Genomic DNA, 16,478 nt, shown 5'->3' on the forward strand with positions numbered 1-16,478 from the left:
GTGTGGACTCCAATCTAAAATATAACAATTTAAAATTCTAGAAATAGCCGATCTGGAAGTTGTGAGCTTGTTACATAGGCCTAGTCATGATTCATGACACAGGAAAAAAGTAGGCCTACGTCAAATTAATTAAGGCAGTTTGTATAGTGCATGTCACAACAACGGATGGATGGATTGTGCTTTTATCTTTCACCTTCCATTTTATTAATGATGTAAATATTCACATGTTCCAGTTTTGTAAACTACCATGTGAGTATATGAAATTAACAATAATCAACGTATAGCTAGTTAGGAACCAAATGGGTCAGCCAGGGTCCATTTGTACACTCTCAGAGTTATGGCGGTCCTTCCTTGGCCTAATCTGCATACCAAACTGGGTGTTCTCGAAACCAAACTGTTTGAGAACCACAGTCAGACAGTGAACCACCACTGACAAACAAGGAGAAAACAAAAAGATGCTGCATTTCATCCTGTGAAACAGTCCATTCGTCTACATTGTTGCGTGTTTCTGCTGCCGCCTGCTGGAGACATTACAAAATGCTCAGTCAGTATGTTGTACTACTGCGACGCTGTACTACCGCCTCAACCTGGCGGCGTTTCAGTTGCCACGCAACAGAAACGTATCAGTGGGGAAGCCAATCAGCGTTCATGAGTACAGAGTAAAATAGGCCAATCAGATGCGAGGATCTTCTCGCACCGATTTAAAACGAGAGCTTCCTTCCTGTTTGGTTTGTTAACCTACAAGAAGAAGATGTTTGGTTTATAGTTCGTAACAACAACTCAACAAGCTGAAGAAAACAGAATTTACAAAATACTTAGCCCTTACATAGGCTAGTGGGCGGCTACTAATAATAATCTGTCTAGTATTTAGTTGAAACTTCTACAGTGGGTACGGTAGACGTTTATGACTGGATCACATTGATGTTTGTTGTTTGTTGATTAACGATAGATCCTTTTACATTTTTTGGGAGATGCCGTCCCCTGCTCAAGAATATGAGGTTTTATTCACCATAGGCTCTGGTTCTTATGGTAAATGTCAGAAGATAAGGAGGAAATCCGATGGCAAAGTAAGTTGTTTTGTTTGTTCCTTTCTTCGCACAACATGCCGATTGATACTAGTCTAGCCTTAGATTAAGACTCTCGTAGATGTATTTTATCGATTTTTACATGTTCATATAAAAATATCAATTAATCTATGAAATGCTAGTCTTCTCACTATTCTGTCTGTCTGCAGTGCTTCTGCTACACGTGACGTAATGAAAAGTAAGATTTTGTTTTGAGTCAAAAACCCAGTTTACAAGGGCCCCCTGCTGGCTAACCCAGTTCATGCACTGGCCATATGTGCGCGTGTGCACCACAGTCTATGGTGTGCACTGTGCACAGACCATACACTGTAGGCACAGACCTTACAGTCTATGGCACAGACTCACACCTGAGTCTTTACATTGTTGTCATTAATGACAAAACAGCCTTGTCACATGACGGCAACATTTTACATTACATTACATTTTACAGGTATAATCATTTGTGGTATAAGCTAGGCTGTGCTCCTTGTGTACAAGTAGTCGAGTACGAGCAGCTTGTTGTGTGTTCTATCTCCACAGCAACACTACACTGCTGGCATCAGCTGGATTTCTAGTAATCTCCCCCTTTTTTGCCGATGGGTTCCCAGATTGGTTTTCTAGTAGTTTGTTGACCAGTTCTTGACTCAATAGTTTTTTTTTTGTTATCCAAAGTTTGTTATCCAAATACAAACCAAATAGGTTACCTCTTATTTACTTGTGATTACACGGTCACCAACTCGAATCGCAAAATACTTGAATCGATTGTTTTTCCCAGGTGTAACTGGGAAAAATAAATTGTTTTCAGAGAGCTAAGTGCGGATATTGTTGAGCTCATAGCTGAGGGGGCTTTTTAATCATGCAATTTGCTCATGTCCCATTATTAGATCTATTGGGACACAGGTTCTTATCTTTCCATTTCCTGAAAGCTAACTTGTTTTCCACCCCAATGGTGACTATACTACATAACCTGTTTGGTTTTGTTTGTCAACAGATGCTGGTATGGAAGGAGCTGGACTATGGAACCATGGGTGACCGTGAGAAGCAGATGCTGGTGTCAGAGGTCAATCTCCTGAGGGACCTGAGGCATCCCAACATTGTCAGATACCACGACCGCATCATCGACAGGAGCAACACCACCCTGTACATTGTCATGGAGTACTGCGAGGGAGGAGACCTCTCCAACGTCATTGCTGGGTGCATCAAAGAAAGGTGAGATTTAATCTGCATAGGACTGGACAATCAAGCTAAACTAAATGATTGTATGTTTCACAGTTATGTACATTAATGAAGGACCCCTGTTGCTGAACAAACAAAGCAATGGTCGACTCAATGGCAATCAGTTATTCTGCTAAACCTATCCCTGCATTTTACGCCATTGCTCCATTAGATCATCTGTAATGGTGTGTATCTGTCTCCAGGCGCTATCTAGAGGAGCAGTATGTCCTGCGGGTCATGGCACAACTGGCGCTAGCCCTGAAAGAGTGCCACACGCGCAGCGATGGCGGCGTGACCGTCCTCCACCGCGACCTGAAGCCGGCCAACGTCTTCCTAGACGCCAAGCAGAACGTCAAGTTGGGCGACTTTGGGCTGGCCAGGATCCTGAACCATGACACCAGCTTTGCCAAGACGTTCGTTGGGACACCTTATTACATGTCTCCAGTAAGTGTTTGTTGTTCCCACATTTACAGCCTTATTTTCAAGTTTTGAGACTTTTCACTGTTTTTGCCATAGCTTTTCTACATACACCCATGCATATTTTCTTTTTTTTCTTTTTCAGGAGCAAGTCAATCGGTTGTCTTACAACGAGAAGTCTGATATTTGGTCACTCGGATGTTTGCTCTACGAACTCTGCGCATTAATGTGAGAATTGACTTTTTTGTTTTTACCAGTTTTAATTTGTTGTGGTGTTTGTCTGTCAAGAATCTGACACTTGCGTGCTTTCCTCTCTCGGTTAGGCCTCCGTTCAACGCTTACAACCAACAGGACCTAGCCGAGAAGATCCGAGAGGGCAAGTTCAGACGGATCCCTTACCGATACTCTGACGAGCTCAACTCCCTGCTGTCCAGAATGATGAACGTGAAGGTTGAACATCAATGCAGAATTCAACAAACATAAAGTGGCTGTCTGGTTTCATTGGATGAGCACAGTGTAACGGTGTGGCTTTTTGGTTGTCAGGACTATCAGAGGCCATCGGTGGATGCCATCCTTGACAACAACTTGTTGGCAGAGGTGATCATCAAGGAGCCAGGGTTCCTCCTACGCAGGTATACAAAAGTAGTGACTTTATTTGCGCAATTTCCCAGTCTGGATAAGTATGGAGGAAAAACGAAAGGCGAGTAGAGAAAGATAACCGTTTCCAGACTAATGTCTGAATTCAGATTTTTAAAATATAAAATTCTGAATAAGAATAACTTATCAGTATAGAATTTTAAAGTTGATGGAACCCTGTGTAGGAACGCCCCTGAGGAACAGAAGAAGGTGAAGGGCCGCAGGCGGTCTGACGAGGGTGCAGCCAGGCCCCTGCAGAAGCCTGTGGAAGCGGCCCCTGTTTCCACCACGGAGCTCCGCATGAAGGAGAAGCTTCTGAGAGACAGAGAGACTGTGTTGAAAGAACGTGAGGAGAGGCTGGAGCGTGAGTGTTTTATTGTCATTTCTCTCACCACCGCTGTCCTCCAGAAGCCTCATTTATTCTCCATAGGAAGGTGTTACTTGTCAAGATAACCCATCTACAAGCTAACAATGTGACGCAGTACGCAGAGCTTGTGACTAAATAACTGGATCCATTCCATTGGCAGGTTCTTTTTCTTTTCTTTTTTTTTGGAAAGGTAATGGATTTGGACATGCATATTTGCAGCCGACAGCGAGGATATGACTGACTGACAAATAATAAGAAATACATTATGTGCTACGGCCAAAAGAAGCCAAAAATGGCAAACTAGTGTATATGACTACATATTTATACCATTCCTCTGCCCACGTCACCGGTCACAGCGCGTGTCTGTTGTTGTGATCTGTGACATGACATCTAACTTGGCTGCCGGCGAGATTAGATATGAGCAGTTTTGCAAGAACCGTCCCAAATCAGGTCACAGGTTTAGATAATGTATCCAAAGCCTTAGAAATGACCTGATATGGCACCTCGGGTGAAATGGGAGCACGTTACTGTCGGGTGTACTTTCACCTTGTATGTCAAACTGTTACTTTTCAGGAAATTGCTATGTGATCTATGCAAAGAGCTGTATTTATTTTCACTGCATGAATTATGATGTTTGGTGTCTTGTCCTCATCACAGGAAGGGAAAAGGAGCTATGCGTTCGTGAGCAGATGTTGGATGAAAAGATCACAAGGTGAAACCGGCGGGAGCATTTTTTTCTTATTTATTTATTCTTGACCATGCAAACCTTAATCCTAGAACTAGTAATAATCACAAGTATTATCATTTTACCTTGTCTGTTTGGGAACGCTAATGTGTCATTATGTCAATGTTTCTCAATATAGACCACCAGGGGACCAAAAGGACCCTTTTGGGTCTGGAACTCTTGAAAGTATACAAATGGACCCGTAAAGTTCCATTTGTACACTCAAGAGTTCACTAATGCATATCAACTTGCCGTCTTTTAAATAAAAATAGGTTGAGAATTGAGGTTGTCTGCTTTTGGTCTTACCTGGCACTGTGTGGTTTGCTTGTTTCAGAGCAGAGAACATTCTAAAGAACTACAACCAACCTACAAAGCAGCGGAAAGCCCTTGCTCCCTACTTCCCTGACCTGTCTGAAATAGGTATGATCTGCCAAGTCAGACCCCGGCACAAGGACTGAGCGTTGCTGCAGATTGCTGTTGATGGCATCAACTGTTATGAATCTAAAAATGTGTTTGTTTATTTTAACTTGTGTAAATAAAAGAATATCTTTTTTTTAAACATTTTTAATAAAATACGAATGTGGAGTGGTGGTGAGTTGAAGGGAAAATAAGATTTGCATGACAAAACAATAATACTTTCATGACAAAACAACTTGAATGACAACCATAAATTCAAGTTCTCAGCCCGAGTAATCTGATGTAGATCCAGAATGACTATGCGTGTAATTGGCTCTTTTATTTACTTGGTCCTGTCTGCTCCTAGATGTGGAGGAGAGGCTGTCTCCTAGTCCTGGCAAGAAGAAGGTCCATTTTGCTGCTGGGGACAGCAAAGAGAACCACAGGCCTGATCGGCACGAGCTATATCTGAAGAAGACCCATATCTACATCCCAACTCTGGACGAAGTGGAGAGAACCTACACATTTAAGAGTCGTCAGCTCCTGGGCATTCGCTGAACATTTCTTTGTAATGTGACCAATGACTCCTTTTAAACTACTGAGACTGTATAGTGATAACGCACTATAGGGCTGGGTGATAGCCGAGGTCCCTAGGACTTGAAATCAATATAAGTGAAATCAATAAGTGCAAGTGAAACTTGCTCTTGCTCTACAAGTGCTTTATGAGCTTGTAGATTGCCTATTTCTGCATGCCGCCATTGTACAACAAAGTATAATACAGGCTTCCATGGTTAATCAGACTAATCGATTTAGTCGATTATATAAAACAAGTATTTAATTGTTTTAATGTATGTATATAATCTTGATTCTGTTATTCGATTAGCCTACATGATGGCCAGTTATTGGTGCTAAAGCTTTGATATATTTTCCATTAATGGTCAAGCCCTAACGAACTGTGTTGAGAGATTTTTGTTATTTGTATAATGTGGAGATTTATTATAGTGGTAGCTAGCTGATGCTACTATGTAGTGGAAACTACATTTCAATGTTCCAACTTTTGCTATATTTATTGATTCTGCTGTGTATAGTTTCAATATTCATACACCTAAACCACAGTACGTTCCATACATCCAGGAGTAGACTGAAGTAGATTGACTTAATTACAGTAAATGACTGTAGTGGTGATCTGTGAAGGTAATGGTGGTGGGTTCTATGTTACATGAAGAACACGTTTAGTTGAACATTGTGTTCATGAACGTTTGTTATTAAAGGCAGCTGTTTTGAACTGATGTGATTTTTATACAGTGCTTTTCTAGATAATTGCTTGCTTTCCAAATCAAACAAATTACTTATTAGTTAAAATGGTCAAAAGTCTGAAGAGGTGGGTTTAAACGAGGAAAGCTTTGATGGGAGTAGCGTGTGGGCTCCATTAAATAATGGATGTTACATGCATGATGCTATAGTTCAGTGATACTCAACCTCAGGCCCGCGGGCCACATCGGGCCTGCGGGACCATTATGACTGGCCCACCAATGAAAATCTAAAAAAAAAGAAGAAAAAAAAAAATCTGGAAAATGAAAAAAAAATAAAAAAATCTGAATGAAGTTATCTTTAATTACATTATTATAAGTAATACTATTAGAGTTGTACTATTACTCGAACGAAAATAAGGGGGGGGAGATGCAATGCAAATGAAAGACATATACTGTGTATCCCTATTCCCTGACATAATTTTATAGCTAAACGGACAGAATTCTATTTTATTTGAATGATGAAACCCAGCTGCCATTAATAGTTGGAAATGGTAATGGCAATTGCGGAAATGGTGGAAATGGAAATTGCGGAAATGGAAATGGTGGCAAAGGAAATTGCGGATATTGCTGAAATTGCGTAAATGGTAATTGCGGAAATTGCTCTTCACTTATAGCTATCTATTTTCAGGTAGATTGTTTTATTTTACTCAGTCAGCCATATCACTACTCATTTTTTTTCATGAAAAAGGTCATAGCTGGGTAATCTATTTTCAGGCAAATTGTGTTTATTGTATTTTATTTTACTCAGCCATAACAATTTATTTTCTGTTAACCAACTTGGCTGGCTGGCAGGCAGGCAGACAGCTACTCATAGACAGGCAGACAGACAGACAGCTACTCATGGAGAATTGGACAGGCAGGCAGTCAGACAGCTACTCATAGACAGGCAGACAGACAGCTACTCATGGAGAATTGGACAGGCAGGCAGATAGCTACTCATGGACAATTGGACAGGCAGGAAGGCAGACAGCTACTCATAGACAGACAGACAGCTACTCATGGACAATTGGACAGGCAGGAAGGCAGACAGCTACTCATAGACAGACAGACAGCTACTCATAGACAATTGGGCAGGCAGGCAGACAGCTACTCATAGACAGACAGACAGCTACTCATGGACAATTGGACAGGCAGGAAGGCAGACAGCTACTCATAGACAGGCAGACAGACAGCTACTCATGGACAATTAGGCAGGCAGGCAGACAGCTACTCATAGACAGGCAGACAGACAGCTACTCATGGACAATTAGGCAGGCAGGCAGACAGCTACTCAGACAGGCAGACAGACAGCTACTCATGGACAATTGGACAGGCAGGCAGGCAGACAGACAGCTACTCATAGACAGGCAGGCAGACAGCTACTCATAGACAGGCAGACAGTAAGACAGCTACTCATTGACAGACAGACAAATAACTACTCATGGACAGACAGACAGACAGACAGACAGGCAGGCAGGCAGGCAGGCAGGCAGGCAGGCAGGCAAAGAGCTACTCATGTTATGTTATTATGTTATTATAACAGCTACTCATGTTATGTGCAATAATTTGTGCAGTTATGGAAACAGCTCTTTGTGTTTATGCAAGAAAATGTAACACATTTATTTATTTACATATTGTGTGCATGCACATTGTACTTTGATACATTTTGCGAAAATAAAGCAATTGAAAGAGAGAAGTTATCAAGTATCATTAATGTCGTAATTTTATCTACTGGCCCCTGGCCCCTTGCCATTTTTGTAATGTGGCCCACAGGTAAATCTATTTGAGTATCCCTGCTATAGTTTATTCCTCAAACCATGAAATATCTGTATCTGATCAAGTTCAATACATAAAACTGGTTCTCCAGGTATTTTCCACACAAGACCCCCATAACTCTTGAGTTACAGACCTGGCTGTAATGTAAGGATCCGTTTTGGAACCCCTTCTAATTGAAGGGGTTCCAAAATGGCTCTAGGAACCCTGAGAGCTTTTTGAAAGCTTCTCCTCATCACTCGCCCTACTCGGTTTGAGCAGATATACCGGTATACATAAACCGTTGCACCGGGATTCCCTTCCCATCCAGTGCTGTCTCTATTATATCTATGCTCAAACCAAGTGGAAGTGTATAGGGCGAGTCCGTGAGGAGCTGGTTTCAAAAAGGGGGTGAGGGTCACTGGACCCCACTTTGACAACCACATAATGTAAAAGATTGACCCAAATCTTTCAGAGGAGTTCAAAAGAAGTACACATTCCTACTTCCTAGGTGTTATAGTTGCATAGTGCATTGTGCTCACTAACATAGTTTGGGCTCCTCCAATGTGAATAAGATACAAGGTCCTTGAGTTAGGGTCCTATTGCATATTTAGTCACAATTGAACTTTTGATCTGCGTACATATCTTCCACCACCAGGGGTCATCAGTTTCCCTTTGAATAGAGTTCATAGACCCCACAACAACAGCATTTTTTATTCAGAAAGGTAACGGGGTGACAAGCCATGCTTCAGGTGGGTCATGTGAGTTATCAGAAAATGTAAGGACATATTAACAAACTAGCTTTAATTATAATACATTTTCAATTATTATAAAACTTATGTAATGCAATAACTTGATTGAGATTGTCAAATTTGCGACATAAATAATAATAATAATAATCAGATTGGGATACTTCATATAAAAAAAGTTGATTATGACTGAAAACGACATTTTAATATTTGTAACACATTGCCCAACCTCCTCATCAGTAGCGTGCGTAGCAACGCCGTTGTCCGGCCAGCTAGCCCCGCCTATCCGTGACGTTCCCCAATCGACGTCCACCTCGCGCCGGAGCGGCCAATTGCACGAGCTGGGGGGCGTGTCTACGGCGGTGTTGTTCCGTGTGGAAAAACTTTGCCGGCTCGGGTGCAAACTTTGATCCGTCTGCAAACATCACATCCCCCCGCAGAAGACGCACTGATGATCACTTACGGACGGTCTGGACGGTTACATCTCGGAAATATCTAAACATCGGGGGGATTTTAATGTAATCTAAGTCGCACGGTTGGATCCTAGAAACGAGCCGAGCGACCCCGCTGTAGAGCCATTCTAAAACAAGTTAGCACCGTGTTAGCCTCAGCTCGTATTGTCTCTGGTTAGCCAGCTAGCTAAACCAGTTAGCCTGGTTTTGTACGTCTGTGTGAGTGAGTGTGTGTGTGTGTTTGGTCAGCTAGCTTACAGGCTAGCAGAACAAAACCTTATCTAGTTCTATAGATAAGTTCATTTAGAACGGAACTTGGAACGAGCCAGTCATCCAGCGGCAGCCAGACAGCCGGGGTCGTGGTTGTGAAGAAAGGGGTAAGGATTCGGACCGCACACCTGAAACCAGTTAGCGACAATAGCCGATATACAAGCTCAGCTTGATGCTTGTGGATCTGTTTTTGTCCTGATTTCACCCCAATGTTATTTTTTATTGTCATTTTCACTTTACATTTGATGCATTATTATTGGTTTTTAATTGGAATCATTTTAATTGTGGTGAGAATCAGGGACGATTTATTTGCAGAACGTTGGAAAAACCAGGAGCATTTGTATTGTTTTTCCCCCAGATATTTGCCTATCGGTGCTCGGGGACAATACAAGCTTGAAATCAAACCGAGGGGACAGTCGTTCGGTCAGACAGTCCCGTCCCGCACCGGGGCGTGTGGACACACTGCAAGTAGGGTGAGGAGTGGACCAGAGACCGAGGCATCACCATGGCGTGCGAGCCGAACCGTGTCCGGCTGCTCTGCATGCTGTCCCTGACGTTCGGCTTCTTCATCGTGGAGGTGGTGGTGAGCCGCATCACGGTGTCGCTGGCCATGCTGTCCGACTCCTTCCACATGCTGTCGGACGTCATCGCGCTGGTGGTGGCACTGGTGGCCGTGCGCTTCTCGGAGAAGACGCAGTCCACCAACAAGAACACGTTCGGCTGGATCCGCGCCGAGGTGATGGGCGCGCTGGTCAACGCCGTGTTCCTCACGGCGCTGTGCTTCACCATCGTCCTGGAGGCCGTGGAGCGCTTCACTGAGCCGCACGAGATCAAGCAGCCCGAGGTCGTGATCGGCGTTGGCGCCGCGGGACTCCTGGTCAACCTGTTAGGGCTCTGCCTGTTCCACGGACACGCCGGAGGGGGCCACGGACACTCTCACGGCGGCGGGGGTCACTCACACGGGGGGAAGAAGAACAAGAGGCTGTGCAAGTCCGAGAGGCCGTCCTCTGGGAGCGGGTCGCCCGGGGAGGAGACAAACAACCTGGTGGGCAACCACAACAGTCCCAACGGTGTCAACACGGAGAGACGCGGCCATGGTGAGTAGCTCTGGATGATGAAACAGTGGGAAGTGGAATTAACACGACACTACCGTTTTGAACTGGTATTGGTCAATAGTTAGGCATTTTTTTCTTCTTCGAGGGTAGCCTAATGGCGTGGCCCCGTCTGAAACTCATATTGTATAATAATATCTCATGGGTGGACTTACCCACACTGGATGAGCAGTAGCTGTTTCTGTCATTATTTCTCTCCCCTTGTGTGCACATCTTAACAAAAGAGTATAATTCAGAGCCAAAGGCTGATAGGAGGAGATTTCTCAATACACCATACCGGTAGTAGGGACTGAGGGATCGTATCAGGGCTAAGCTTTGTCATGAAGTTATTGCCATACTATGTGCAATGCAATTGCTACTGTTGTGGCTAAACATTAAAACAGGGTGTTTAATGCGGATCATCAGTTCGTAATAGGGTTCTTTAAAGTGACATTCCAAATTGAAGCCTCTACAATCTACATTGGCACTTTGTATGGGCTGATACAGATCAGATAGGCTATAAATTGGCTTATCTATTCTACATACAGTGTGACTCAGCCAAGAAAAGAAAATCTTTGCTTGTTGTGAGTGAGTCCTTACTGACAAGTCCAAACATGTAATGCTGCCAAAAAGTTCTCTTTTTGTTGACCTAAGACACTCATCCACAATTGTGTGTGTGTGTGTGTGTGTGTGTGTGTGTGTGTGTGTGTGTGTGTGTGTGTGTGTGACAATTTGAATTTAATTACAATTTCAGAAATGGACTTTGTGAGAAAGAATCTTTCTTTATAGATATTTAATGTTACAATTAGGGAAAGTAATGCCTGATTATAGTACTAGTAGTTGCTTGCTCGCGAGTGTAAACTCATGCACCATAAATAGCAGATCTACGAGCTCACAATGCTGTGTGCTGAAATGTGTTGTGAGCTTGTAGATCGGCTACTCCCAGGCTTTAGGGTTAGGGTTGAAAGTGAAACCCAAAGGTAAAAATGGCATTTATTTACTCATCCTAAAATGTTCCCCCCTCCCCCGCTGATGGCTGCCACTGGGACATACATCAGCCTAGCCGGGGAGCAGACAACCCCGGCCGCAGCATTAACTGCTGATGAATGACCCTGGGAAACAAGAAGCTAGCGGCTCCTTCTCAGGTGCACACGGCCAAATAATGGCCCTTAAATGGTCCTTTGGAACTATCACCTGTCATCTTCCTCATATGGCTCTCTAGAGTCTAGAGAACCGTCTTTGGGTCAATGTTGGGAGACACCGGTCGACGGAGTATGTAGGATTTAATTGGTTGGGAGTGCTTTAAATTTGAATCAAACCCTTGATATTTATTTAAAGAACCGTAGTCCGAAAGGTTCTTCCTGGGTTAGGGGTTGGGTTTCGGTTCTAGACGTCGTCTAGGCAACTATTATCTTTCTGTGTGTGCTGACCGTTGGGTTCAGCATGGTGTACTGTGTACTAGCTCATGCTGCCTGACTGCTGATTGAATTTCCTTTAATGTGTGTTACTATGGAGAGTTTTGTTGTTGTGACGGCTTGACGTAGCAGCGTTCAGTTGTTGGCTGGGGTCCACGTCTGTGAGAGCGAACACTGTGTGGCTCACATTAAAGGACAACTTTAGTTTTTTTTCAACCAAGGTTCATGTTTTAGGTTGTTATTATAGAAACTAAAAGGTGAGTGTTAATTTTCTTTCATTTGCTGCTTTCTTTTGTTTTGGGGATTTTAGCAGTTTTTGACAGGGGCGCGGGGGAGTATGGGGCTAATATGTATTTTTTTTTACAAATTATTATTATGGTGATTTTTATTTTTATTAATTACTATAGTCCTAATAAACCCCAAGAAATTACATCTGACCACAAAAGATCACAGGATATATTGAATGTGACAAACTGACATATTGAGCCTATACACACAGTATAAGCCTTCCCCCAGTAGGCTACCTTCTACATTCAGTAGATCCTGTGATCTTCTGTGGCCAGATGCAATTTCCTGGGGTTTATTTTAGGACTATAGTAAATAATACAAAAATAAATCACCATAACATTTTGTAAAAAAAAAATACATATTTAGCTTTAGCCCCATGTTCGAATGCCCCCGCCCCCCTGTCAAAAAGAGCTAAAGTCCCTAAAACGAAAGAAAGCAGCAAATGAAAAAGAATTAACACTCATCTTTTACTTTCTCTAATAACCTAAAACATAAACCGTGGTTGAAAAAAACTAAAGTTGTCCTTTAAGACACTTCATTGTAGTGATTATTCTGCGATATGTCATAGTAGTACACAACACTGTTTCTCATCGGCGGGGGGGGGGGGGGGGGAACCCTTTCTGGCAGTCATGTAAAATCTACATGCTCAAAATGTTGGCTATTTTCAAAGGTTTGTTATACATTGTGAACTTGTGAACTTTTGGTACTTTAAGTATATTTTGATTCTGATACTTTTGTACTTTTACTCAAGTACATTTTGAATACGGAGGAATCATGGCCTATGTGAATGCTGGCCAGCGGGGACCAGGAAATCATATTTGGGAATGGTTCAAATCAATCGGACCCAGTTTGAATCTGCCCTTGGTGGAAATGGAGCCGGAGCATGTAATGGAGTTCCTTTACACTCACAGTTCCAGACCCATGATAAGGTTCCATTTGGACCCCTGGTGGTCTCTAGGCCCAACGCTGTGAATCACAGTCAGAGACTCTGTGTGTCTCCTTTCCACCCGATTGAGATGCAGCTCCCATGGATTCTCACAGTCGCCTTGAGACTGGTTTCTGTCATTTTTAGAAGACTAAAGAGTATTTTAATGGATCAAACTTGTTCTATTGTGTAAATTGATGTTCGGAAGCATCTTCTGTTAAACCCTAATGGCATTGGTTATTTCATAAAAGCAAAGGTTAAAGGCCTCAGCCTGTAATTTCTTCAACCTGTTGGCTGTATTTAGAATGATAATGGCTAAACAGTAGGAAACGGCATTAGTCAATAGTGAAGGACTCCTTTCACACGGTTTCACAAAACACAGATTGGGACGGCCCGTGATTTGTTTTTGCTTTAACCCCGGAGCGGAGCTCATGAAAAAAATCAGGCATGCACTGAATATCTGAAATTCTGGGCCGATACCGATGTACCGTTTATTCTTTGAATGAGCGCGAAATCAATTAGAAGTGTGCACTGCCTTTTCAATTCGATTACGATTTGACGTAACGATTTGATTCTACGATGCATTGCAATGCATCACTTTTCTATAATAATACTCTATTCTATAATAGATCTATATTACTGCACAACATGGCCACATTTTCATGAGTCAATACAAGCAGTCAGATATATTGAACAATCTTATTTTGAATTATATTTGTAATATTATATGCACTATTATAAAGGTTTAGATTATTTTACATGGCTGCATTGCATTGCTGCACGGCCGAATCGTGATGCATTGCTGAATTTTCGATTATTTTTGACACTACTGAAATCAATCATACATGCTAAGAAGATAGAATCAGAAGCTTTCCGGTCCAATGCCTGGCTCCATGTTGGAAGTGTCCTTGAGCCAAGACCAAGATACAGACTGAACCCCTAGCTGTTCCTGATGAGCAAGCAGGTTGGTGCCTTGCATGGCTGCCTCCACCTTCGGTGTGGATGGGTGAATAATGCACTTTGTAAAACACTTTGGGGAAAGCCTATATAAATGCACTGCTTACTATCCATTATAACCTTTCACATTACCTTGTGTTGTGTGTTCCACTTGGACTGTTGCCCTCATACTGTTCTACAGGTAATGGTTGAATGTGAATCTTGTTTATCAAATTTAAAACAAATCGTTGTGCAGAATGGTGTCGTGGACCACCAGCGGATGGTCTGAGGACCAGCAAAGAGTCTCAGGTTGGGGACCCTTGCCCCTGCTCTAGTTAGTTCTAGTTATTATTTATGTAAAAGAAAATCTTTTAAAATATATTGTTTTGAAAGTGGGTCAAGAAGTGGGTCTGGGTCCCGGTTCGGTTTAGCTGTGTTTGGGAACCGATGAACCAAACAAACCTTGTTGTTTCTCCCCCCCGCAGAGCTGAGCCCCGGCGAGGGCATACTGGACGTGCAGATCATGAATGGCCTCTCACCCTACGAGGACAGCATGGACCAGCAGGCCCAAGACGCCGCCGCCTCGCAGCTCAACATGCGCGGCGTCTTCCTGCACGTGCTGGGCGACGCCCTGGGCTCGGTCATCGTGGTGGTCAACGCGTGCATCTTCAGGTTCGTGTGGCGGCCGTGCCCAGAGGGCGAGCTCTGCAGCAAACCCTGCATCAACAGCCACAGCACGGACCACGGGCACGTCAACAACACCCTGGTGGGGCTGGACGAGTTGAAGCTGACGGAAGAAGGGCCCTGCTGGGTGCTCTACCTGGACCCCACCCTCTGCATCATCATGGTACAGTACAGAGCATCCTGCTGGCACAAGCACACATTTTAAGTTCCCCATCCTCTGCATCATCATGGTACAGTACAGAGCATCCTGCTGGCACAAGCACACATTTTAAGTTCCCCATCCTCTGCATCATCATGGTACAGTACAGAGCATCCTGCTGGCACCAGCACACATTTAACACCCTCTGCATCATCATGGTTCAGAGCATCCTGCTCCAGCACACATATGGCACCAGCACACATATAATTGATGATTGATTGTCACACAAATCTGAGTTCTGTTTGGCTTATTGGCTCCGTAATAAAAGAGTGCGTCGGGCAGATTTGACAAATAACTGAAATTTACCACGTAATTTTTTATTAATGTTATACTTTTAAAATAGAGGAAATGGCTGATCTACAAACTTGTACATCTGCTTTTTTTATTTTTATGTATGATCATTTTTCAACATGGACACGATTATGACAATATAATTGCAGTTCTCTCAAATACTAATGTAGTAATTGTGCCAACCCCAGGTGGGCATCCTGCTGTACACCACCTACCCGCTGCTGAAGGAGTCTGCGCTCATCCTGCTGCAGACGGTGCCCAAGCAGATCGACATGCACCGGCTCAACGAGCGGCTGCTCGGCCTGGACGGCGTGCTGGCCATCCACGAGCTGCACATCTGGCAGCTGGCGGGCAGCCGCATCATCGCCACGGCGCACATCAAGTGCCACGACCCCACCTCCTACATGGACGTGGCCAAGCGCATCAAGGACTTCTTCCACGACGAGGGCATCCACGCCACCACCATCCAGCCCGAGTTCGTCACCTTCAACTCGGAGTCACGCGACTCCCTCTGCGAGCTGTCCTGTCGGACTCAGTGTGCCCCCAAGCTGTGCTGCGGCGCCGGGGACAAGGCGGGGGGCGCCGTGGAGCCCGACAACAAGGCTCCCGGCGAGTACAGTGCGCCGGCGGCCATGGAAGTAATCATCGAGGCCCCCGAGCAGGCGACAGATGACGTCCCCCGACAAGAACCCGAGGTCATCGTCACTAGGGAGGTGGAGTCGTCTCTGTGAGATGGACGGAGAGACAGACACGGGACAGCTCTAGAACCTACATGCTGGGCCACCGTTTGCAGGCTGTCATTTTCAGGGCTGCGACGACTTATTTTTTCAATTTTTCTGGAGCCATAGAATGGGGAAATGACAAGGGAGGAAGTTTTTCCATCGACTTTCGTTCTCCATTCACTACCCCCGTTATGACTGCAAGGTCTTGTGTTCTCTCTATCTCCCTCTCCCTGTAGATCTATATTTCGGTATCTCTCCTCAGTCAGTACAGTCAGTGGTGAATGCATGTAGACTGGGGGGGGGGGGGGGGGGAGACGAGACGAGACGACTGACGGCTCTCCTTCAGGACTGGAGCTAGGCCTGCATGAGTGTCCCTCGTTTTTAGCAGCGTGTTGTGAAGTGTCAACATGTTCCGTCATGGTTGTTTCTTCTGTGCCAAAGCTTATCACTGCAGGACTGTAGGGACTGGAGACATGTTCTCTCCTAGGGACCGGAGACATGTCCTCTCCTCGTAAAAAGAAAAGGACAAAGCAAATAATACGACACATGTAAGTCAGAGCACACATATTAAGACTATGGACCTATTGCTGAAG

General features: G+C 44.1%; 2 protein-coding genes across 2 annotated transcripts; both read left to right on the plus strand.

The window, feature by feature from the left end:
- The first annotated feature begins 792 nt into the window (after window positions 1-792).
- Window positions 793-5,970, plus strand: nek2 (NIMA-related kinase 2). The gene is made up of 10 exons (XM_080790591.1): window positions 793-1,067; window positions 2,056-2,273; window positions 2,483-2,723; window positions 2,842-2,924; window positions 3,020-3,146; window positions 3,240-3,328; window positions 3,518-3,696; window positions 4,357-4,411; window positions 4,758-4,843; window positions 5,187-5,970. Exons 1-10 carry the CDS (start codon window positions 972-974, stop codon window positions 5,375-5,377), a joined length of 1,365 nt encoding a protein of 454 aa, XP_080646717.1. The 5' UTR covers window positions 793-971; the 3' UTR covers window positions 5,378-5,970.
- Window positions 5,971-9,030: 3,060 nt separating this feature from the next.
- On the plus strand, window positions 9,031-16,191 carry slc30a1a (solute carrier family 30 member 1a). Its single transcript, XM_080791228.1, has 4 exons — window positions 9,031-9,441; window positions 9,693-10,431; window positions 14,475-14,836; window positions 15,352-16,191. The coding sequence occupies exons 2-4, from the start codon at window positions 9,840-9,842 to the stop codon at window positions 15,892-15,894; spliced, it is 1,497 nt and encodes a 498-aa protein (XP_080647354.1). The 5' UTR covers window positions 9,031-9,441; window positions 9,693-9,839; the 3' UTR covers window positions 15,895-16,191.
- Window positions 16,192-16,478: the final 287 nt, after the last annotated feature.

This window comes from Protomyctophum bolini (genome assembly GCF_963924005.1).
Source record: "Protomyctophum bolini genome assembly, chromosome: 19".
Taxonomy (NCBI): Eukaryota; Metazoa; Chordata; class Actinopteri; order Myctophiformes; family Myctophidae; genus Protomyctophum; species Protomyctophum bolini.